Consider the following 25,052-nt stretch of genomic DNA (forward strand, 5'->3'; position numbering starts at 1 on the left):
GGGGAGGGGAGGGGAGGGGAGGGGAGGGGAGGGGAGGGGAGGGGAGGGGAGGGGAGGGGAGGGGAGGGAAGAGAATTGGTGTTAGGATTAGAAAGAGAACAGAGAGAATGAGACATGATCTGTGAGGACTCCTCACAATCATTTGAGCTATCATGGCATTTACCGAGATGCCGGACTGAGGAGGCATCAAATGGGATGAAGGCACGTTTATCCCATCACCTTCCTCTCAAGATCTCTCCTTTGTCTCTTATGGTCCCTTTTCTAGTCATTACCTATGCCACACCTCCAAACACACATTGAAATCTGGAGTTGGTAGAGAGAATCTAGGGACCGATGTGTCAATATCTTCTAAGGTATCTTCAGTGCCTCAGAGTCTCTCTCCCACCTCTCATACTCTGTTGGTGATGCTATCGTCTCTAGCTCCTGATCTCTTTCCTGGGTTTTCCATGCCTAGGGTTACCTTCATTTGTGATTTCTTTATTGTTTTTATTTTCACTTTTAGGTCTTGGACCATCAATCCCTTCACCTGCTTGGTTTATTTTCCTATATAACTTGAAGGGATTCATTTGTTTCTTCTTTAAGGGCTTCTGCCCATTTGCCTGTCTTTTCCTGCATTTCTTTAAGGGAGTTATTTGTATCCTCTTTCAAGGCCTCTAGCATCTACGTGAGATGGGATTTGGGGTCAGAATCTTGTTCTTCATGTGTGTTAGAATATTCAGGACTTGCTGTGGTAGAACTGGGTTCTGATGATGTCAAATTATAATGGCTTCTATAGCTTACGATCTTGCTGTTTGCCATCTGGTTATCTAGTGTTAATTGGTCTGGGTGTCTCAGACTGAAGCCTGCCTCCAAGGGCTGTGTGTCCTAGGTTAGAACAGGCCTCCTGGGAGGCAGGCAGTGCTGTCTCTGGTTAGGGCAGGCCTCCTGTGTCCTTGTGTCCCTGGTTATGGCAGATCTAAGAGACAGGTAGGCTGAGAGGTGGGAGTAGGGGCAGGCCTGATGATTTGCCAGGGGTTCAGATAGAGGTGCAGACAGGAAGGCAGGTGATGCTCATGGATCTGCTGGGCTCTGTGGGGGTCCCAGCTGGCGTGGGTATTGGGGTAGGGGATCTCACTTGTGTTCCTGGTTATGGCAGACTCCCGGGAGACAGGTAGGCTGTTGGGTCCTGAGGCAGGGGCGGGCGTGGGGTGGGGAGGCAGGGCAAGAGGATCTAGGAAAAACCTACAGCTTTTCTCTTTTTAAATTTGGCTTATGTTTCTTAATATAAGGGTTTCCAATTCTCTTCATTTCTCTGAAGGCGTGCGTCATGTTTCAAATTTTTTTCACAGCTGAAAACAGTCTATTATGTTCTTGTATCGTATTCCTTTTCCACCCGTTTGTTGGTAGTCATCTAGGCTGGTGATGTTTCTGAGCTATTGTGAATGGGGCAGTGGCAAACATGAAGAGGAAGAGAGCCAGGGGAGAGGGAGTAGACAGAGCAAGAGGTCCGAGGAGGATAACGGGAGAGGGGAACAAATGAGGTGACAGTATTTACAAAAATGGCAAATGGAACTCACCACTTTGTTATGCTAGCTTAAAATGTTAGTAAAACAAATATGGTTAAAGAAACTTTGTGGGGAAGTGTGAATGGCAAAGTGGGGGTGGGATCTGATTCATCACACAGCTAGCTTTCTCTCACAGAAGCAGTGGATACCGCTCCTCTTCACTGCCTGTTTGGCCACTGATCTTTGTGGAGAGCTGCCAGTTACCCAGCCAGCTAGTGGTGTAGCTAGGTCTCATTCACAGATCTGGCTATTTGGGGGTGTCAGGGTCACGAGGATAACTTGGTTCTGTGGTGGGGTGCATGGCGTGGGGAGCCATAGCTGAGACGGAGAACTTACATTTTCTCCACAGGTAGGGGTGAGGGGAGGACTGGCATGGGATTTGAAGGCCTTAGCACCAGCGACATACCTCCAATAAGGCCACATTTCTAAATCCTTCCCAAAACAGTTCCACCAAAGAGGGACCAATAATTCAAATATAGGAGCCTGTGGTGGCCATTCTTATTTGAACTACCACAGTTAAGACAATCCTGGATTTCACAGCAGACTCCAGATCCGGTGATAGAGGACCTTACAGGACAAAAGTCAGGAGAGATGACTGCTACAGAAGAGGAAGAAACATGGAGGGAGAAAAGGTCGGAGAAACGGAAGAAGAAGAGATAGAGATTAGGCCTTTGCACTCAACGGAACGTAAACAACCACCAGAAGTTGGCGGTAGAGAGAACACATTGTTGTCTCCTGGAGGCTTAGCAGGAAACGCAGGCCCCAAGGACACCCCAATTGCAGCTTCTACAACTGTAAGAGAATAGATTTTCTTATGCCAGGTCACCGGAATATAAGTAATCTGTCACAGAAGTCATAGGAAGTCAGGAGTTTTGTGTTTTCCCATTAGGGCATTTTATCATCAGGCTCGAACAAGCTAAAACACAAATGCGAGAATAAGGAGATCTTTAAATTAGATGCAAGAGCCCAGGAGAGAAGAGGGAAAGGGTGTTCCGTCTGATGGGTTCTCTTCTAGAAAAGGCTGCTCATCTAATGGCTGTATACCTTCACCCTGAGAGAGAGAGAGAGAGAGAGAGAGAGAGAGAGAGAGAGAGAGAGAGAGAGAGAGAGAGAGAGAGAGAATGTTCTCATAAACATTGGTGGGGAAGGAACACACCTATCTCCTTCTTCAGGCTTGCGTGAGATATTTACGTTCGCTCGTGAAGTCAAAAACAACTCAAAAGAAAGCAGTATCGACTGTTTCCGTAACCACCCACGGGTTAATCCAACACACTTATTTTCCAGAAATCATTCAAAGAATGACTAGTGCGTGCTGGCACCATGGAAAAGAACTCACAAAAGAAACGCTACCTACAGCGGCAGGAAAAAAAATACATATTTATAGATAACTGCAGCGTGGGCCGGAATGCAATAAACAGCTCAAGAGTTTCCGGCACAGTGAAGAGTTTCCGGCAGTGTCCGTGAGTTGCTCAGCACGGGCAACACTGGGTAGAGCTCCGAGTGGATGAGATTTCAGCTCCACCGGAGGGAGGTGTAGGAGGTGGTTCATCATTGGTGGGAATGAAAGCCTACTCACAGGCAGTACAACACCGAGGACATGTACTTCGGGGGGATCTCTTGCTCTCAGCCGCCACCCCCTTGCTGCTCCTCAAGTTCCACGAGGTGAACCCTCTTCTTTTTTAATTTTTTTAATTTAATTTTTTTTTTATTTTTCCATCTTTATTAACTTGGGTATTTCTTATTTACATTTCCATTGCTGTTCCCTTTCCAGGTTTCCGGACCAACATCCCCCAAGCCCCTCCCCCTCCCCTTCTCTATGGGTGTTCCCCTCCCAATTCTCCCCCCATTACTGCCCTCCCCACAACAATCACGTTCACTGGGGGTTCAGTCTTGGCAGGACCAAGGGCTTCCCCTTCCACTGGTGATCTTACTAGGCTGTTCTTTGCTACCTATGAGGTTGGAGCCCAGGGTCAGTCCATGTATAGTCTTTGGGTAGTGGCTTAGTCCCTGGAAACCCTGGTTGCTTGGCATTGTTGTTCATAGGGGGTCTCGAGCCCCTTCAAGCTCTTCCAGTTCTTTCTCTGATTCCTTCAACGGGGGTCCTATTCTCAGTTCAGTGGTTTGCTGCTGGCATTCGCCTATGTATTTGCTGTATTCTGGCTGTGTCTCTCAGGAGAGATCTACATCCGGTTCCTGACAGCCTGCACTTCTTTGCTTCATCCACCTTATCTAGTTTGGTGGCTGTATATGTATGGGCCACATGTGGGGCAGGCTCTGAATGGGTGTTCACTTTGCCTCCCTATTCCCTCTCAAGGGTATTCTTGTTCCCCTTTTAAAGAAGGAGTGAAGCATTTGCATTTTGATCATCCTTCTTGAGTTTCATGTGTTCTGAGCATCTAGGGTAATTCGAGCATTTGGGCTAATAGCCACTTATCAATGAGCAGCACCCTCTTCTTATTATGACACACTTCTAGAAAATAGCTCAGAAATGGTGACCAGAAACCACCAGCCAGTCTCTCTTCCTGTTTTTTTAAATTGATTATTTTATTTATTTACATTTCAAATGTTGTCCCCCTTCCCAGCAGTCTTCCTTGCTTTAAGGTAATTTTTCTCAGGTATCTTGTTCCAGCAGCAGAAAGCTAAGGAAGGAAATGCGGAGGGAGTTCTGAGGGAGCATGGAAAAACGAAGTACAAGATTTGTAGCCCAGATAAGGTATTTTAAGGAAACTCCGAAAAGCTTGAGCCGTGAGGAATCTAATATTCTAAAACAGTCGTCACTTTATAGCGTGCTGAATCTGTTCTCGTAAGTAGCTCTATCCGAAACTTTCGACACACCTGGGAAGAGGTGTGTGTTTATACCTTCTCCAAGGATGAGGAAACGAAGATTCATGATCCAGTGGAGAGGAGCCAGCTAATAAATGTCAGTTAGGATTAGGACTCCAGATCTCCAGAGAATAGAACGTCTTAATTACCCCTTGGCAGTCTGAGGCCCCAAGCAAGCATTCAGAGCCAGCGTGCTTACCAAGGCAGTGTGGCAAGGCTGATTTTAAACATTTCAGCAAAACGAGTGTGCATGTAACAGCTTTCAAATTGTGTGGAAGAAAAGGTTGAGAACCCTAGAACAATTTTTCTCTGAGATTTCCTTTCAAATGTTGTCGCTCTAACTACAGTGAAATAGGCATATACCGAGAAGAGATTTTGTTAAGTCACATGACTTACAATTCTAATTAGTGCAACCATATGCAAGTAGAAGGCCTTGCTCTCTGTCACAAGATTGACAATGGAATAGCCACTTAGGCTTCATGGATTTAAAAAAATGTTTAAAGAAATTTAGCTACTACTGTTTTGTTCTCACATTTTTTTTTTAAATTCACTTTGTGGTACCGAAGGTAGAAGGCTGTATCAAAACTACTGGGGACTCTTGTCTTCTATGAACTGAAGAAAGATGTGTTTCAAGCTCGTCTTCATAGGATGACTCGGTAGCAATGGGAAAGACAATGTGTTGTCGAAGAGTAGGAGTCAGCCCTCAGCTACCGGAAACAAACAGAACACATCAGTTCGTGCTAGACAGCATCGCATTTACCAGATATAAAACTGTCAGCTTTAAAACGATGACTCATAACTAAATGCTCTCTTAAAATAGCGTGCGTAAAATGCTGAATTTTGTTTATGTGAGAGAGCGGTAGCTGGGGGAAGAGAGGGCTAAGGAAATAGCAGGGGGGCTTGTAATGAAGCTAATATGGATTCAACACTTTAACATGGCAGCAGTTAAGTTTGGACTGGTTGCTGTATCATTCTCTTTGTTGTACCAGTAGGAACCATTTTTAAAAGTTTTTATTATTTTAAATTGTGGGGGGTATGTGTTCGTACACGCAACTGTGTGCACACAGGAGCATGCATGTACAGGAAGATACCCAAGCACGTATACTCTTAGAGGACAGAGGTATGAGATCCTCCTGGATGTGTAACTTCCAGTGGGTGTGAGCTGCTTGGCATGCTGGGAACGGGACCTGGGCCGTCAGCAAAAGTAGTCTCCTCCCTTTACCTCTCAGCCATCTTTTCAGCCCACAGAGCCCGTTATTATTATTTTTTAATAATGAATATATTTTCCTTCCCTCTGTGCTTGACCATGAGACTTGATAAGATATAAATTAGATCATCTGCATTAAATGTCTAAAATATCCAAAGATAGTTTCCTTCTGACTTCCTTACACTTTGTAGACATAAGAGACGGGAATCTTGTGTATGGATGTGGCCCATGAACTTGTCGCGCGCCCAACGTCTCACCAGCAAGAACGACGTGCGGACACCAGGATCCTTCTGCAGCAAAGCGTTTATTGCATCTTGAAGAGGAGGAGAGCGAGCCCCAGAATGGTGCTGCTTATATACACCCTAATGTGGCGTGTCCACGCCTGATTGGTTGCTTACCCATGATCTCATTGGCATGCCCCGGGGTGGGCAAAGACTTGGTGCGAACACACTCTTGCACATGTGCACACAGCTAGTTTCCTGAAAGGAAGTCGGGCTGGCACAGCGGAAGCCAGCGCCATCTTGTAATGGCGAATGTTATCACGGCTTTCCACATCTCCCCCTTTTTGTTTTACTAGAATGAGGCTGGTCTAGGCCTCTGCAGTTACGTCCATCTGCTGTGGCTCCTGTCTTAGGTCGTTCCTCTAATGTCACAACCTTATCTGTCGTAGGGTAACCCTATCGCCACTGGGCCCCGTGTCTTAGATTGGTCTGTGCATGAGGAAAGTTGCCCGTCTCTGGATACTGCAGTGCTGTGTGACAGTAACTGCTAAACGATCTAGGGCGAACTCTACAAAAGAGGCCAGCCAGAAAATGAGTTAGTGGGGAAATCATGATCGCCCTATCACGTGCAATGAGGAAACCTCAGCGATGTAGAAGGGCTGATCAAAGAATCATTGAGTCTCTCTCATCCCAGTGCAATGGATCTGCAAATCCATGGGGTGCAAGAGCAGAGAACTCAGATGCCGAATAATTCCTGAGCATAGATAACCAAATTCCAGGGGAGGCCCCTTGTTCAATGGCCACAAGTGCTTGAGTGATAACGACCTTGTCACGTTTCTGTTGAGATCTGAGTTTGCAAACCAACCATAGCATGAACACTAATCCACAGCATAGGGTTGCACCAAACAGAGCCACTCCCACCCACTCTTTGAAGTAAGAAAAGGCTGAAGAAATCCAGGAAGAGAGTCCCTCCATGGGCTATATGTGTGTTTTTTGGGGGAGAAACTGGGCAGAGGAGCATTTGACCGGCTCGTACATTTAAACGGGGTGTAGCCACCTCTGTCTTAGGATCGACCTCTGGAACCCCAGCCTTATCTGTCATAGGATCACCTTGTCGCGCCCAAGGTTCCATGTCTTAGATTGGTCAAGGGTCAGAGGAAGTTGCCCGTCGCTGAGGAAACTACATCGGGTCATCTTCTCATTCCTCTTACTTGAGCCCAGGGGCAAAAGAGTAATAATTTAGGAGATTGTAGAGGTTGAGCCTCTCCCGATGATAAGTAATGGGCACCTCATCTGGTTCTCCTCAGCTGCTATGGCCATACCACCAAGGGCCATAGTCAAGCCACTCCTATAATAAAATTTAGAATTCCCAATTGTTAGCAACTACTCCAGAAAGTTCACCCACTGTGCTTGCCTAACAATAGATTGGGGGAGGGTAACTCCAGACACTGCAGACACAATGGCTGCAGCAGTAATGGCTGCTACAATAGCAGCGAAAGTAACAAGGTCTTTCCCAGGACAGTTTAGGATCGGTCATTCTTCTCTGGAACAACCAGCAGGCAATGGAACCATGTCTGAGATCTGTACAACCAGGGCAGAGTTCCCCAGTCCACAGCAGCTTCACGCAGATGGCATTCCTGTGAAGCTACAGACTGCAAGATGACAACACCAGTTAAGGCAGCAAGAGTTACCAGGGGAATAAGGGGGGCAAGGGTAACGCCTGGAGTCCAGTCTTCACCAGCAAGCAGCAGTGCACAGAGGGTCTGAGCATAGGCCACAGTGGGACAGGACACATGCAGTGGTTGACAAAAGATGAGGGGGGATCTTCCATCTTCCTCTCAGGGCAGAGGAATGACTCCAGGGACCCGAACCACGAAAGCTGAATCTTCATGCAACCAGGATCAACAAGTCTCACCAACCACTCAGGCAGCTGGCATACTCTTGTAGCATCCTGTAGAAAAAACACAAACATTCTCTCTTCCCCATATAAAATATCTGGACAGGATCATGCCAATATATGGATCTTTCTATTTCACCTAGGCAGAAGTATGCCTAGTTGTAGGGTGCCATAAACCTTGGCATCCAAAATTTAAAATTGAAATAAAAAGAGTATTATTTAGCATACAGGGATAACTCCCCCTTTTTATTTATTGAAATTTTGTTAAAATATTATTTATTAAGATAAGTTCTTGAGGATTAAATTGAGGACACTGAGCACTTGTATTTATAAATTGACTTGTATACCAAATTGTTGTTTCTAGCATTATTGTTTTGGTGATATAAAGAATGAGATTTTTTGACTAATTGTTTCTATGTAAGCCCTATAATCTGCCTGGTATCATTGTCCTCCCTTGCTAAGGGGTCCAGGCAATCCAGTTTGAGTTCTTAAATGGCCTATAAAGGAACAGTATTTAGTGTTCTTAACCACTAAGCCATCTCTCTAGCACCTCACAAACTTTATTTCCAATGAGGATAACAAAGACCTAAGTCCTCTGGTAAGGTGAGGTACTTAGCCAACTAACATATCCTTAGAAGTTTAAAATTAGTTTCAAATATTCTTTTCTGGAGTAGTGTAACAGCTACTCCCCAAATATTAAAGCTCATTTTGAGAGCAAAGGTTTGTAGTAAAAATTTCCATATACACTGAAAGATTCAAAGTTCTAACTTCTTACATTGAAGAAGCAACAAAATTACATAATAAGGCTATTAGCCATTCTTTTGTAAAAATTTTTAATGATATCACTTCATGGGCTCTCTAAAATTATAAGCAAGCTCACAAAATGAAAACTTACAATCGCCAGGACATCCTCTAAATCTATCTTGAAATGGCAGTTGGAGTAAGCAAACAGGCTGTAATGCTCTCACAAGTTCTAAAACCTCATCAATCCTTCATAAATCCTGTAACAATCTTTATCTGTTTGATTTTTTCTCAATAATAAATAAGTTTGAAACACTGGCAATCCTTAATCACAATCCTTAAGTTCTCCTTGTAACACCAGAGCACAACCACAAGGTCACCTGAGTTCTGAGTAGTGACTAGGCAGCTGTCCTTGGGGCAGTGGAATTAGCATTAAAATACAGATAACTTCAGGGCAAACCACAACTTTGGAAAGCAAAACTCAACCTCTAACAATCTAGTCTCCAAAATCCAGTCTCCAAAACACCGTTACAAAGTTTGACTGTCAATTCCTACATATGAACGCACGATGGTGCAGTCTCCAATACCTCAACAAAGAGACATTGTCCTAAATTCTTTTAGAAGTTTCTAGAGTAAGAATTCCATAAAAATATTATCTCAATTTAGACCTGTTTCCCTAGGTTGGCTCATGCCACATGTTGTCTAGAATGACTCCATCCAAATTACCAGCTTTATGTCAACTTTCTGTTACCAATATTATACCTTTTAAACCATATTTAATAACTTAAAAGCCAATAGTCCATAACCAAGGCATGTAGAGTATATTTATACATTTAAAACCAATCAGAAACAAAATTGAAGTGGCTACACATATCTTTAATATTTAGACCAAGCACCACGTTTACTTTTCTAGCTATGATTTTAAGAGAAGCACCTTGTCACCTGCTAAGTCTAATTATAAGTCAGGGATTTTTCTAAGAGAAACAGCCATCAGCTCCTGTACCAAAGAAGCTGAGGAGCTGCTGGCGCCTTTAAGATCAGCTTGTGCAGACGCTCAGCCCCCAGGCAGCTTCTCCAGCTGACCTAGACACCTGGCTACAGGTACAGGGCTCCAAGGACTGATTGAAACTGCTTTTTATTCATTTGTTCCTTTTTTGAAACGAGTTAAAACCAAATCAAGGTGTGAACGATTGACAGATAAAGTTTTTACCCTTTTTTCTTTTGAACACGAAACATAAAACATTTAAACAACGAGAAACAAAAACCACAGACATAAACTGACAGACATGGACAGCTTGGTGCACCAAGGACAGACAATAGACATAGAGGGAAAAAACTAGATGGTGTCCCACCGAAGGGACCCAGATTCCAATAGGAGTCAGCAGAGAGGTAGGATTTCCCCTTTCCCACCACTTCCACGGTGACCATCCACTCGAGAGGAGTTGATATGGACGATGGATTGTCTCAATTCCTGGACTAGTCCATCAACGTGTTGAAACCAAATTCCTGTAAGATACTGAGATATACTACGGGATATCTGAGCAGCACGACTGACATTCACAAACGGTATGGAAGTGAAACACAGTCCTGAATATTTCCACTTACAACCCAATTACATTAACTCCATTAAGCTGTGCATGGGCGTTGAGATGTCCTTGGGGGTAGGGGGGTAGGAAAAATGAAACTAATGCTGTAGCTGATGTGTTCTGACTGGTCCCAGCTAAAAGTCCTTGAGACCAGGAATCTAAGTAGGCACACTCTGTAAAATATAACTCTGAAGACAAAAGTTTAGAATTGAGATATCTTTTTGTTTGATTCTCCTGAATAAATGTTTCAGGCAGTCTACCTCTATCAAATCTGATCAGTATGACTCTGTGAAGTTTCCAGAGCCTAATCACACCTTTTACAAGCACAAAGACAAAATTTTTCTCCCAAAATACTGTGTTCCTTTTATCTCCTCCCTGTTTCTCTCCCAGGGCGTCCTTTCCCTTATCTCTCGCTTCCTCGGATCCAAGGTCCTTGGAAGGGCCTCTTTTCTTAGGTGCACCTTTCCTTCTTAAAGCTTCTAATCTTTCACCTCGCTCTGTTTCTGACATGCTGTCCTGTAACTCCTCTAACGCCCCTTGTCCTGCTATTACTGTTGGGCGGCATTTCTCATCTTCTAGGCATGACTTCTGACTGTGCCTAGCGGCAGTCGCAAAATCGAAAACCAAAAGAGAAAGAATGAGCGCTGCCAAAACGATAACAAAAACTTCCACTGCATCTTCTAATGGGGGAGAGAGACGGGAGAGATCAAGACCAAACATGCCTCTCAGAGCCTACCTGTGTCCTGCAGTTTTGGACCCTCTCCGCGAGCGGAGGCTCTCCTCGGCGCCGGCGATGGTGAGGTGTTTGTTCCGGGTTTCAGCACCAAATGTCTCGCGCCCAACGTCTCGCCAGCAAGAACGACGTGCGGACACCAGGATCCTTCTGCAGCAAAGCATTTATTGCATCTTGAAGAGGAGGAGAGCGAGCCCCAGAATGGTGCTGCTTATATACACCTTAATGTGGCGTGTCCACGCCTGATTGGTTGCTTACCCATGATCTCATTGGCACGCCCCAGGGTGGGCAAAGACTTGGCGCGAACACACTCTTGCACATGCGCATACAGCTAGTTTCCTGAAAGGAAGTCGGGCTGGCGCAGCGGAAGCCGGCGCCATCTTGTAATGGCAAATGTTATCACGGCTTTCCACATGAACTTGTTTGTGTGCATGCACATAGATACATGTGACTACTCATGCCTGCACATGTGTTGGAGGCCAGAGGTCTTCTGGCTTAGTTTCTGAGACACATTTTCTCACTCAAACCTGGTGCTCACTAATTTATTTATTTACACTGCTTGGCCAGTGGGCTTCAGGGATCTGCCTGTCTCTGTCCCTTAGTGCTGGGGTCACAGACATACACCCCAATCCAACTTTTAAGTGGGCACTAATGATTTTTGACTTAGGTCTAAATGCTTGTACAACCAGTTCTTTACCGCTGAACAACCTCCTTCACTTTGTGAAATAGGAATCTTTCTAACATCCTATTTGCAAGTTTGTATGCTGCTCATCACAATTAATATATGCCACTTATAGTAAGCATCGATATCATCTTAATATGGTAATAAAAGAGGAAAAGTTTGCAAATGACCCGTTAGGTCTTACTGAGGCTTAAAGAAGGGTTACGTTTTAAAGTCAGCGGAGAGAGCTGCGACCTGCTTGAACAATGGCATTTATGTAGAGAAACTGAGCAGGTCTACACATAATTCGATGATAAAACCTTTATAACTTTAGCTTTTGCTCTTTATGGCGAAATCTCTCTGCTCCTTTATTTCCTGCGGAGAAAGTCTGGAAGGAATGATGAAGGCAGCCCGGCAGTTCTCCGAGACGGGCCAGTACAATGCGAGCAAGGTTTTGACATTCAAAGCAAATCGTTCATTTTCTATGCTTCTGGCGGCCCCTTCGGATTCCTGAATTCTGCTTCTTTCCAGTCCTTTCGCATTCTTGTGGGGGAGTTCAAGATGTTTAACTGTGAAGCCGCTTCAATCACGCAGAATCCGCATTCTGATTTTCTAAGCTTAGTATGGGCATCACAGCGTTAGGTTATCACGAAGAATCAGTTAATGAAGTGGTTTGTGTCAGTTGTGTCATTGAGGACTCGGAGCTCATCCTAGTACTTAAACCAGTGATTTAATTCCAAATAATGCGCAAAACAAGTATCCCAGTGTAAGTCCACCTCATTTAATTCTCCCACAGTTTACCTTAAAATAAGCCATTTTCAACGAACTAAAACAAGTGACGAGATTTTTATATTCTTAAATCATCCGATTTAACAAGAGATCTCCCCGCCTCCCCTTGATCCAGACAATTTAAATTGTTAAAAGTTCTCTCTTTTTTCCCCCATAAAGTAATTAGGGCTCAGGACTTGCTCAAATGGTTGAGAATGATATTTTAGAAATGTTGTTGAAAAGGTGCGTGCTTTGAAAAGCATGGAGGTTTGAAGTCATTCATTTCCTATGGACGTAAAAACCACAGATGCTCGTCCTCATTGTACTTCCGGTCTGCCCACATCAGTGAGGGGGCAGGAGGGTATCAGCATAGAAGTCGCAGGCAAGCTTTGCAGCCCAGCAGACTTGCTGCGACACCACGGTGGTTCGTGACACTTTCCTCTTTGGCTTCAGGCTCATGATTGGAATTCGTAACCTCAAGTTTCTGCTTCCATAAAAATTGAGAGACGTCTGGTGCGTCTGATGCCATGTTGTATGCCTGCTAAAAGCTTGAACTTGCTGAGAAGGAATTTCTGAGTCAGGTTCTTATTTCTGGAGTAGCACTTTTCTCATCGTCGTGAGAACAAGAAAATCTAGGCTTAATATTTTGGTGGAGAATGTTCTATAGTGGAAAAAATATTCACAGCTAACACTCACCCCTATATTAGGTTCTCGTCTTACTGTTTTACCAAAATTCCCAACAAAAGCAACTTAAGGGAGAAAAGGTTTATTTGAGCTCACAGGTCCAGGGGATGGGGTCCGCCATGGCAGACCAGGTGGCAGGAGAAGGAGGTGGTGGTCACATTGTTACCATAGTCAGAAAGCAGAGAGCGATGACTGCTGGAGTTTAGCCTACTCTCTTATTCCTCTCTGGTGTGGCAGTTAAGTAGATCTTCTCACCTCTACTAACCTCATGTAGAAACCTCGCAGATGTGCCAAGCGGCATGTATTCTGCAGAAGCAGTTATCAACCTTCCTAATGCTGCAACCCTTTGATGTAGTTCCTCATGCTGGGATGACCCCAGTCACAAAATTATTCCATTGCTACTTCAGAACTATTATGTTGCTACTGTGATGAATTGTAATATAAATATTTTTGGAGACTGAGGTTTGTTGAGAACCACACTGTTCTATGGCCTGTCAAGATGACCAGGAGTATTACTTTACTCCAGCCCCTACAAGAAAATTTAAATATGGTATCTGTTAGAGAAAGCAAAAGATGCTAACAACTGGATAACAAGTCCTTGACAACAGAAATCACTTTCTTTTCCTTTTTTTTATTAAGTTATATTTATTTATTTGTTTCCTCTCCTTCTCTTTCCAGTCCATCTCTCTTCCTTCCCCTCCTCCCACCCACCCAGCGTTCCCTTCTCCTCAGAAAAGGGGAGTCCTTACATAGATATCAACCAGCCTTGGCATATCAAGTTGCAGTAAGGCTAGGGGCATCTTTTTCTGTTGAGACTAGACAAGGCAGCCCAGGGAGGGGAAAGGGATCTAAAGGCAGGCACTGTAGTCAGAGCAGCCCCTGATCCTGCTTTAGGAGTCCCACTTGAAGACCCAGCTACACAACTGTTACACATGTTCAGAGGGCCCAAGATAGTCCCACGAATGCTCTCTGATTGACAGTTCAGTCTCCATGAGCCACAATGGGTCCAGGTTAGTTGATTGTATAGGTTTTTTAATGCTGTCCTTGATCCCTCTGGCTTATTCAATCCTTCCTCCTCCTCCTCTTCCACAAGATTCCCCAAGCTCCACTTGGAATGTTTGTCTGTGAGTCTCTGCATCAGCAGAAAATACTTTCAATTATTTATTTTTGACAAAATCTCCTATGTTGTGATAAATTATTATGTAATTTCTTTAAACAAAGTCTTGCAATGGAGCTCTAGCTGGAGCTCCAGGCTGGCCACGAAGTCACAGAGATCTGCCTGCCCCTGACTCCCAAATGCAGGGACTAAAGTTATTCTTTCTAATACACTTTGTGGGGAAATCAACATGTTTTCACGATGATTTAAGTAAAGTCTTCCTTATATATCTACGTATCTATGTGATCAAGTTTCATCCATATTGCTGCTAAAATATTATTAGAACTGATGCTGAATTTATACTGTTTTAATAATTAGAAATGTGCTTCCAGATGGACATGAGTTAATTCAATAAAAAGTATATTCATCTGAAAGGTGTGTTTCCAGTATGATTTTACTTTTTTAATCAAAAAGATCTCATTAAAGATTTATAATATATTTCTGTTGTTCTGAGCAATTGACGTATGACCAATACCTGCATCAGAACTCTTCGGAAAATATGTTTGGGCTTTTTGTTTTAATTTTTATTCCTATGGCTTAAAACTATATGGTCACTGAAATTTCAAAAATGTATGGGCATATTTTTAATTGAGAATTATAAGACGATCAAAAATATTTTGTATATGAAATACATCACTGTAAATTTCTGAACTATTTGAACTACTTTAGATACATTTTAAGGATTCTGCAAAACAAACTGGTTGTTTGAAAGTCAGAGGTGCTTGGTGGGTCTCAAAAAGCCAGAATAATCGTGTCCAGCAAGAGGACTTAAATTCCAAAATAAATTCCATCTGCATTAAAAACCGTCAAAGGCATCTTGTTCCCACTTTCACTCAGACAAAGAGGCAGGAAGCTCAGGTTCTGCGTATTTAATTGTATGGGAAGGTGAGTGTAAACCTTAAGTGGTTTTTTTCTTTTGAGTGTTGACAAATACCTGAAACCCTCGTGCCTTAAACCTCACGCTATCTCATTTGTTTTCTCCTCTGGATTGTTCTTTCCAACATGCAAGCTTTCTGTGTACTATTTCACACCCTGGTCAAACAACATCCAAGGCCAGGGTAAACCTGCTCATAGAAAAGGCAGAGACCATGAGGACATAGAGACACATGGCATTTGGACTGTTTGCCGGAACTAGTCAGTGGAGCGAGGGAAGAGTGAATGAGGTCTGGTTATATTTCACTTCATTTTGAAAAGTCCTGATCATTAAAGCCAAGCAGCATTTCTTTGGACCTTGGCGACAGAAATTAGCTGTTGTCAAGAGTTGATAGAAAATGGCCGAGAGGCTTGAATTTTTTTCACTGTGCTAATTTGCACCTAACATATGCTATAGAGACCATTTTATGTGTCCAGTTGGAGAATGTTAACCATATGTATACTGTTCCATACTCTCCAGAGCTTTGAGTAGCACTGAAACCCTATTTTACCTGTTACTAACAACTTCCTAATCCCCTCTCCCCTCAGCCTCTGCTAGAGACTTTGCAGTTCCTATTTACCTTCTCTAGACACCTCATACTGAGAGGATCTGTGATTTCTGAGATGAATTCTTCCTTTGAGAATGTTATCAAGGTTCATCCACATTGTGACATGTTACAGGACTTCTTTCCCATGTAAGACTGGGTAATATTGGTGTCAGCGAAGAACACTTATTCATATCCCTTCCTTTGTCAAAGTCTGCTTGGTTCTTCCACTTTTGAGCTACGAAAGCTATTGCTACTATGAGCATGTGGGTGCAATTATTTCTCTGAGATCTGACCTCATGTCTTCCGAGAGACATTGCTGGGCCAATGATAATAAATCTGCCCCATTTTTGCTTTTGAGAAATCACTTTTTTTTTTACATTCTCTATGGAGTTTGCGGATCATAATTCCTTCATGGACTTCCTGGTACCTATAAATATAAGTGTTTTTGAAGATGATTATCAGATAATAGTCATCCTAACCAGTCTGAGGGCTTGCCTTCCTGTAGTTTTAATGTGTATTTCCCCAGCAATTGGCAGTATTTGCCCACCTTTTTACATGATTATTGTAAATATTAATACTTAAATTTCTAATAGTCTTCAATCAAAGAAGACAACATGTTTCTTTAGCACTTACCGTAACACTAAAAAATGCCATGGGGAACTTAATTTACCTATAAAACATTACAGCATACAAGCCCAGGTCAAAATACATTAGTATTCTGCTAAAGGTTCCAAGTTAGTCAAGGTATTTACCTTACGAAAAACTAATATTGGTTAATCTTCCAACTTTTTCTCTAGCTCTAGGATTAAATTTTTTATCTTAAAAGACCTCTCAAATAGCTGTAGGCTCCTATTTTTCAAAGACTTTATTAAAAGTCGCTATGAAGACAATGCCTGCTGTTTCACTCTAGTGAGATGCACACGAGGAACAAATACTGAGTAGCCCGTGTGTCTGTCGTACAGGACTAAGCAAAAGGTCTTCTGCTCTGCCACTGAGCTATATCCCTAGTTAATACATTGTTTTAAAACTATGTTATCTAGAAGCTGTAGAAACCAATTCCTCCGATGAACATTTCTGGGGCTTCTATAAAGCCATATTTAGGATTCTTCATTCAACAACCTTACTAAACACGCATCCTGCTTCAGGTACCGGGATGTCCAGAGTAACGGCGGTCATACCCAGCCTAAAATATCTCAATCTAAAGAGAAGAACAGACAAGAAGATCAACAGGTCTGATACAGAATTATTAGCATGTGTTAATCGAGAACCAATCAATAAGCTGAGAATAATTGGTCCAGTCTCTCACGGGAAAAGAGAAACATTGAGATGGTGATGAGGTATGCAAATCAGGTGAATAATTAGGACACTTTCAAAGTATTTTAAGATCTCAAGTGCATAGTTAAAGATTCCCTCCAAATACTTTGGTGCATTCTCAGTTTCTCCCTTCCTTCCAATTTCAATTCACAATTGTGGCTCTCTTACCTGTGTCTTCGTCGCTTGAATGGATTTACGTCATAAATGCTAACGCCTCTCTCTGACTGATTTATTTATTGATTTATAAGTACGCATGAGCAGTGCTGTCCAAGCTGACCATCTTTACGACTGCGGTCTTAGAAGGTTGTTCTCTATCCTTTACTTAGCACTAAGTTTGGGTGTCGTTGCACAGACAGGAAAATGAGTAGTCTGTAAAACAGTGTCACCTTTTGAGAAGCTTTACTCATTCTGTCGCTGTCCTCGCCTGCTTTGACTTGGGTTTTTTGAGACTTGGGTCTCACTCTGTAGCCTATGATGGCTGTAAATGAACTATGTAACCCAAGGGGTCCTCAAGATGATCTGCCTCTTTCTGCCTCGTGAGTTTTGGGATCAAACATGTATACCACCACACCTACATTTTTAAAGAGTTGAGGTTTTAGTCAAGGCCCCGGTTTCCTTGGGAAGTTATACTGTCTTCTTTATTTAACTTAGAGATGTTGACTGGGGACAAGTTGTTGCATGTGTCATGGCAAACTTACTGCCCATGCACAAGGGCAACACCTAGCACCGAAAAAAATGGGAAAAAGTGTCATCCATCATTCTAGGACAGAAGAGTCTGCTTAATACTTAGGTTGTGTTCCCATGTTTCGGATGAGCAGCAAGGTGATATTAACGTTGCTCCTTCTTGGATTTGTGGCAGAGAGGTGACATCTTCCGAGTGAAAGGTTTTTCAGGTACTGACATCGAATTGTCTCTAACCGGATAATTCTGATGAGGTCATCAGGCACATGTCATTGTGCAACTGACTGCCCAATGAGGTGCACAGATCCCAGATAATTTGACAAAGGAAATACCATTAGCCTAGTCATTTGCAGTAAAAACAGAAACAGGAATTAGTTGCTCATTTAGTCTAAGTGATCCAGTTATGGGGAATATTAAATGTATTACGCCGTGTCTGGGAGACTTGCTGCAGATTGATCACACACACACATACCACACACACACACACACACACACACACACACACACACACACACACAAATACTTGATAGTTCTCTTTTTATTTCTGACACATGATGTTTGTCGACATTGTGCTGAGTAAGTTCAATAAGTAAACAGAACAGAAACTACTAATTCCATGAAGTGTCCGTGTGGCATAGAGCCAGAGTTGGAGTGTAAGCACGGTGCCGTGAAACGTGTCCCCAAGTCACAGGACGCATGCTTTCTACAGATAGAAATCTCACCCAAAGTGGGAATGGATTAACTGAATAGGCTTTGTGCCCACTGCTGACTGTTTAGTTATTAAGGGAGAAAGAATCATTTGCACATTAGAGGAGTAAATACAAATCCCAAATACTAATTTGCCATGCTCCCGTTTGGAGGCTGTCATTTGACACTCAGTCTTGTACATCATATATGCTAAGCAGAGCTTTTCAACCTTGCTATATCATTAACTTTAAACTGAGTGACATTCAGGTGACATATATGTGGAAAGAATGCACAAATGTCATTGGCAACTTCTCCTACATGCGATGGTGAACGAAGTGAGATTTATATTGCTTTTATTCAGAAACATGCAATGTTATTCTAATTTGACTCACGGATGTTAATGATCTTACTGTTAGCATTAATTTGTTTTCTTTTAATTATACGATTACTCCATTCATTTTCCTAAGTAAAACAGAAAAATACCTCAATTGCCAGATGTTGATGATATGTTCTTCGGGTCTTAATGTCTGGTCTCGTTAGGTTTCTGGTTTTGGCTTGTAAAAGTTTATGGTCTCAGTATTTTGTGGTTTATGTTGGGGAATTTCGCTGGCATATTTTAAAGATACGGTGACCGTTTTCCATCGATGACTTCTGCCAACCTTTGTCCTTCATGATCATCATGACGGATGTTTTTCGAGTGTGAGCCTCTGCAGTGTGACAGGTTTCTCCTCTTCTTCCAAAAGCATTCATCAAATGCCTGCTGCCTGTTTTTTCAAAAAATATTTTTTGTTCTTTATCCCTGAAAGCCCATGTTTGTCTAGAGAAAGTCTGCGACTCAATGAGACTCAGTTTATATTTTTGAAAAATATTGACATGAAATTTAAGGCTAAGCATCTTCAAAAGGTAGCTCTGTCTGATGACTCTTAACATTTAAGTGAACAAGGACAGCCTCTTGTGAGGCTAACAGTGTTGTCCAAAGGAAGACATAGACGCTTAGCGTCTTCTCTTCCCTAATGCTACCCATCCTCTCCGGCACAGGAAAGCATGTTGCCCCAGTCCTGTGACTCTCTTAGTTTGCTCCCTGCCTGTCTAGATTGCTCCCAGAGAAAAATGAGATGAAGGCAAACAACTTTGAAATGATGTTTTTATTCTGATATGGCCCAGAAAATGGAGCGGTTAAAAAAAGAACCAAATATTTGAATTTCATCGTTTATACTGTTTTTCCAATAGCTTTTTATTGTTCCCACGTTGGGTGCACAGCTCTCTCGTGAGTGGGTATTAGCCTCAGTGTAAAGTAAGGAAACAAGTTTAGGGAGAGGTTGGGAAGTCCACTCTCCTTACTGATAGAACCACACGTCAAGCCACAGAGCTCAGATCGCAACCCCCACACTACTTTAGGTGCACGTTTCCTTCTGGTGAGTCCATACTATAAGGAAAGAGGAAAGAGGATAAGTTACAAGGTCTCTTCTTTGTGACTTAAATTGAAAAATGTTTAAATCTTAGATTCTCACATTTTTCTATTTAAAATGTTTTTTTTTTTTTTGAAGTTGACATGGAGACCTAGCCTAAAGGATCACTTCCTATCACTTCCCTCGGAAACAATACGAAGATGAAAATTTATTTTGCCATATCAATTTTTTTTTGCTTCTTTCACAGCTGCAGATGTTTTTTGAGACATTCCTGAGGACCAGTTCACCTCTGCAAGCCCTGGACAGCCTGAAGGAAGCCATTAGCAAGCTGCTGTTGGTAGCTGAGGTGTTTAGTGACTCATCTACTTTGGGACCAAAAACCTTTCATAGGTGAGAGAGAGAGAGAGAGAGAGAGAGAGAGAGAGAGAGAGAGAGAGAGAGAGAGAGATACAGACAGAGATAGACAGGCAGGGAGGGAGATTCTAAAATTTATTAGTGAAAAACTTAATCGTTGAAAGTAAATAGTACTTGGAAATTGTATGTCAGTATATTATAATATGATCTTTTAAGCATGCAGGGACTGATTTACAGATTCTAAAACTTCAGAGTTTGTTACATGCTATTTTTTGTATCTAAATAGTGAAAATTAATAAAATACAGGGCTCATCATTATCATCATCACCACCACCACCACCACCACCATCATCACCATCATCATCGTTGTCCTCATCATAGCAATCTTACTTTGCAACCTACACTAGCCTCCGACTTATGATTCCCCTGCCTCCACTTCCTAAGTGCTGAGTCTCCAAGCTTGTTCTTGGATCCTAAAATTATTTTGAAACTGTGGCCACCTTTAAAGTATTTTCATCAAATATACTAAAGTATTGGCTGTGTATAACTTTACCTAGACGTGACACACTTTGTTCTCAAACATCCTTATGATTTCAAAATGCTGAGGAAGAGACCAAAGCTCTAGATAACAGAACTTGGCCACCTCTACTCTCACATCTCAGCTCCTTTGACTATAGCTTCTTTTCCTTATTCTAAGGAGATGCTAACTCCCGTTTTCCAACAAGAGAGAGGTGCTCAGTCTGCACGTATCAGTGTGAGGCATGGTGGCCTTGGAGACTGCTCCCCATATTAAGGTTCTCAGGCATTAACATCATGGTTACCTTAGTGGGTCATGGAGAACGGAGGCAGATTTGCAATGTCTTCACTGAGCAAAGGAGATTCGAACCCACAACCCATTTCGCATGATTCTCTACTGTCCACTGACCTCTTTACTCACTGAAGCTGAATGGTATCAATCATTAGCAATGCTATGATGGCGGGTAAGTGTAGCTAACTTACGGCTTCTCCTTCCAGATGTAGGCACTGCTTTCAGCTTATGACCTTTGACATTGGTTATGGAGATCCGGGGAATCCTGTGGTGCTGCAGGTGAGTGTGTGCTGGGGTGGGAGCGGGTTTCACAGTTACCAGCTGATTAAGAATAACATGCCTTGAAGTCACTCCAGGCTCATGTGCCCATGGTTTTCTTAACAAGGGGGGAGTCTGTGAACTTGGACGACCATTGCAGACACACTAGGACAAGCACAGAGTTTTCTATAGTTCCCCTTAATTCATGAAGAAAAGCGGGGCACATCAATAATAACCAACATAAGATGATGCAGGGACTTGCGTGGTGTCCTGAAAAGATAGTTCTGTCCTTGTCTACTTTTTAAAAAAATTTTTTAAATTAATATATGTGACTGACTATACTGTTGCTGTCTTCAGACACACCAGAGGAGGGCGTTGATCCCATTACAGATGATTGTGAGTCACCATGATGTGGTTGCTGAGAATTGAACTCAGGACCTCTGGAAGAACAGTCAGTGCTTTTAACCACTGAGCCTTTAATTAAGAAGTCCATGGGGACTAGACAGACTGCTTGGTGACAGAATTCTTGCCTGGAATACACTAGGTTGTAGATTTCATCCTATCGATACAAATAAATTATTTTTAAATTTTAATCTAAAATCATAAAATGTCCATGTATTTTTAAAAATATTTCTCTGGTACATGTATATATATAAATGTTGGTTTTTTAAAGTTTGCTTCGAGTTATAACTCTTTCAGATCACTTCTCCTAAGCATATTTTTCTTCTAAACAGCCTTCAGTGGTAAAAAAAAATTTTTTAAATTGTTAACTTATTAAAAAACGAAGCTGTCTATTGGGCTATAAAGTGGGAAGGAACAGGAAACACAACAGTCTAATGGGTAACCAGAGTTCAACCCCACCAGTATTTCTTTTTTCTCAAACTTTATTTGCTTGCAGTTTTAAGATTCATCTGTAAAATTTTTAATATTATGAAATCTTTAAGTGGCCATTCACTTTTCAACTGTAATAGTAGATATTTAAAAAAACTCGTGTTTTGGAAAAGAGGACACGTATATTGTCCGTGGAGAAATAGACGTGAGATATAAAGAATTTGACTCAGGCTCCTTTACCTTGAAAGAATGGTATATTCTCTCATCAGAAGCGGTCCTCAGGTTTACAGAACTGTTCGCCCCGAGAAGACCACTAGATGGCAGTTCTGGTCTACAATCCAACCTGAAATAAATCAGAGCTCCGTTCACTGTGCTGTCTCCTCCTCTACCTCTCTCCCTTCCAAGGTACACGAGCGTTTAAAATTTCACGATGATGAGAATCTCCACGTAGAGGACCAAAATACGGAAAGAATCCTCTTAAGGGATACTTTCGACTTCCTCTTCTCCAATGCGTCTTCCCTTCCCGTGGTTTCTGAGATGCTGCAGAGGCCTGAGAGGGCAGGTGCATCTGTGGTAAGCCCACACTTGAACACTGACAAGTGGTTTTCAGCCACTGGTTATTTTTATTGTGCAATTTGATAAATACTTTACTTGAAATTAATTTATAATTGTTACCGATTATTGTGAGCTTCTGGATTTTTTTCCCTCCGACCTAAGGACCAACATCATTTCATATTGACCCAGTGTACGTGTGAAGGGTTATGAAGAAAATGACAGAAAAAGTTTGTGGTAGTCGAGGAATGTTTATAGATATTTTGAAACAATGATAGATGTTTATACATTTTAGAACACTTTACAAAGACTCTTAGAACGCTTTGAAGACCGTCTAGGATGCCAGGTTACTCCAGGATGACTCCAGAGGAATTGAATTAAAACATGAATTTGCTTAAATATTCATGTCTGTTAACATTTGGCTAGATGCTGACAACCAGGGTGGAGTGTTTCAGACTCGTGCTGTTTTTTTATGGCAGACTAGCACAATGGTTTTATACACTAAAAAAATCTGATCAGGTTATCATAGTATTATACCCCCTCCATGTGTATTTTGGAACCCCGTATTTGGAGAATTTGGAAGAGGAGAATGTAAAAGATCTCACAAAGGTACTCATAGTGCCTGTCATACACGCCTCTTCCCAGAACGTCGCTCGATCTCAGGGACACACTAGGAAGCAAATGCATGCTGGGAAACCTGGGCTGGGAGGTGGGCTTGCAAGTCTATGAAGCCCTCCACCTGTGTGGTTCCGCATTGGGACTTCCTGTGCAGAAACGCTTTGATGTTTTAGCCTCTAGAGCTCAGAAGGCCCAAGGGAAATCTCGCATTCCCAAACTTTTGTCCCATGCATTCTGTCTCCTGCACTCACCCCCACCCCGACCTTACTACCAAGGCTCCGTAGGCTTAGCTCAGACAGTCGCTCTTATCAAGCATGATATTTTTTTTAAATCTTTGGATGGATAGTGTTGTGACAACTTATCATTTCAATGACTTTAGTAACTTTCTATAACTTTAGTAAGTTTAGCTGTTTACAGAGTCTGGTCAATTTATTGAGCAGGCGTGAGGAAAGATGATTTGATTGGTTCCTGGTCTCTGAAGGCTTTTTTTTTTTTTTCCTCTCTCCTTTCTAGGATGGAAAGTATCAGAAGGAGTTAAATCAGTGCCTGTCGTTAGAGGAAATTCACTCAATTAGGACTTTTGTAAAGGAACTTGGGAATCTGGGCCAATTCCAACTGGTAAAACAAAAGTGACATTTCTTTCCACTTGGTGACTGACATTATGGTATTAATAGATTAGCCATAAATTGCCCGATTTTCCCCTTCAAATCGCACACAGATATTTCTTTACAACCCTTTTGTAAGCTATTTTTGCTCTTTTGGGAAGACGTATATGATTTGCTTTAAGAGTTTGCTAATAATATGGGATTTACCAGAGGTGAAGGAAGTGACATCACAGTAGCTGTCATGGTCCTCTGGGGGAAGATGCTGATATTTTTCTAAGGGGCATTTCATTTTTAGCTTGGGGCATGTACAAGGAACGAATATTTGTTATTTTTATTACCCTTTTTTGAGCAAAATTAAATATAATTTAACATAATAAGACTTTTAAAACAGCCTAATCTTTTTTATTGGTTATTTTATTTATTTACATTCCAAATGTTATTCCCCTTCGCGGGTTTCCCCTTCACAACCCCCTTATCCCATGCCCCACTCCCCCTACATTCCCTACACTGGGGCATCAAGCCTTCCCAGGACCTTCCATTGATGTCAGACAAGGCCATCCTCTGCTACACATGCAGCTGGAGCCATGGGTCCCTCCATGTGCACTCTTTGGTTGTTGGTTAAGTCCCTGAGAGCTCTGTGGGGTCTGCTTGGTTGATATTGTTGTTCTTCCTGTGGGGTTGTAAACCCCTTCAGCTCTTACAGTCCTTTCACTAACTCCTCCATTGGGGTCTCGGTGCTCAGTCTGATGGTTGGCTGGGAAAAACAGCCTAATCTTCATTGGTAGTTACAATATTGCAAGAGTCAATAGAGGGTACTGAATAGTTTACTCAGAGCAGCTCTTACTGGTGTCAACCTGTCAGAGGACATGTTTTCCTCACCCTGGTACTTTTGAGGCTCATCAATTTATTGGTCAATATCAAAGCTTAAGTGGTTACATATGACTGCCCATGTTCAGTGTGCTTTCTTTCATTTCTGCCACTAATGTAGACTATAGAATATAATTACTTTGTATCTTATTTGATATTTCTTTCTATAAAGCCATGTTAAAATAGTATTTAAAGTTAATTGTTGAGTTACTAACTTGATACAAGGTTCAAATATTTCTTATAGTTTTTTTCAACTTGTGTATACACACTACTTATTCAAGTTGTAACCAGTTGACCAAGCTCACCAATAAAAGCCTGACGTATTTTATGCAATTTAGCCTCATGCTATGGAGGACTGAGAGAAACGTGATGAATCCAAGACAATGTAGCCAATATACTTATTATTTTAATTAGTTCACATGTGTTAAATGACAGTCTAGCTCAATGGTTTAGACACCCACTCAAATGTAGAAATTCATCACTCAAAACACTGAGAGGCAGACAGCCTCTGTGGGAACAAGAGAAGTAAAGAAACAAGGCTAATCCTCAATTTCTTGATTCAGCATAGAAACAAGATAACCAATTTC

General features: G+C 42.1%; 1 protein-coding gene across 3 annotated transcripts in view; it reads left to right on the forward strand.

Annotated features, from left to right (window-relative positions):
• Positions 1–25,052, forward strand: part of Cped1 (cadherin-like and PC-esterase domain containing 1) — a 272,944-nt gene that overhangs the window by 120,713 nt on the left and 127,179 nt on the right. For all 3 annotated transcript variants that reach the window (XM_039108608.2, XM_002729287.6, XM_039108607.2), the window contains exons 7-10: positions 19,820–19,962; positions 20,941–21,013; positions 22,229–22,396; positions 23,507–23,611. In XM_039108608.2, coding sequence (XP_038964536.1) covers positions 19,820–19,962; positions 20,941–21,013; positions 22,229–22,396; positions 23,507–23,611 — 489 coding nt within the window. The remainder of the gene's footprint in view (positions 1–19,819; positions 19,963–20,940; positions 21,014–22,228; positions 22,397–23,506; positions 23,612–25,052) is intronic.

The sequence above is a fragment of the Rattus norvegicus genome, chromosome 4 (assembly GCF_036323735.1).
Source record: "Rattus norvegicus strain BN/NHsdMcwi chromosome 4, GRCr8, whole genome shotgun sequence".
Lineage (NCBI taxonomy): Eukaryota > Metazoa > Chordata > Mammalia > Rodentia > Muridae > Rattus > Rattus norvegicus.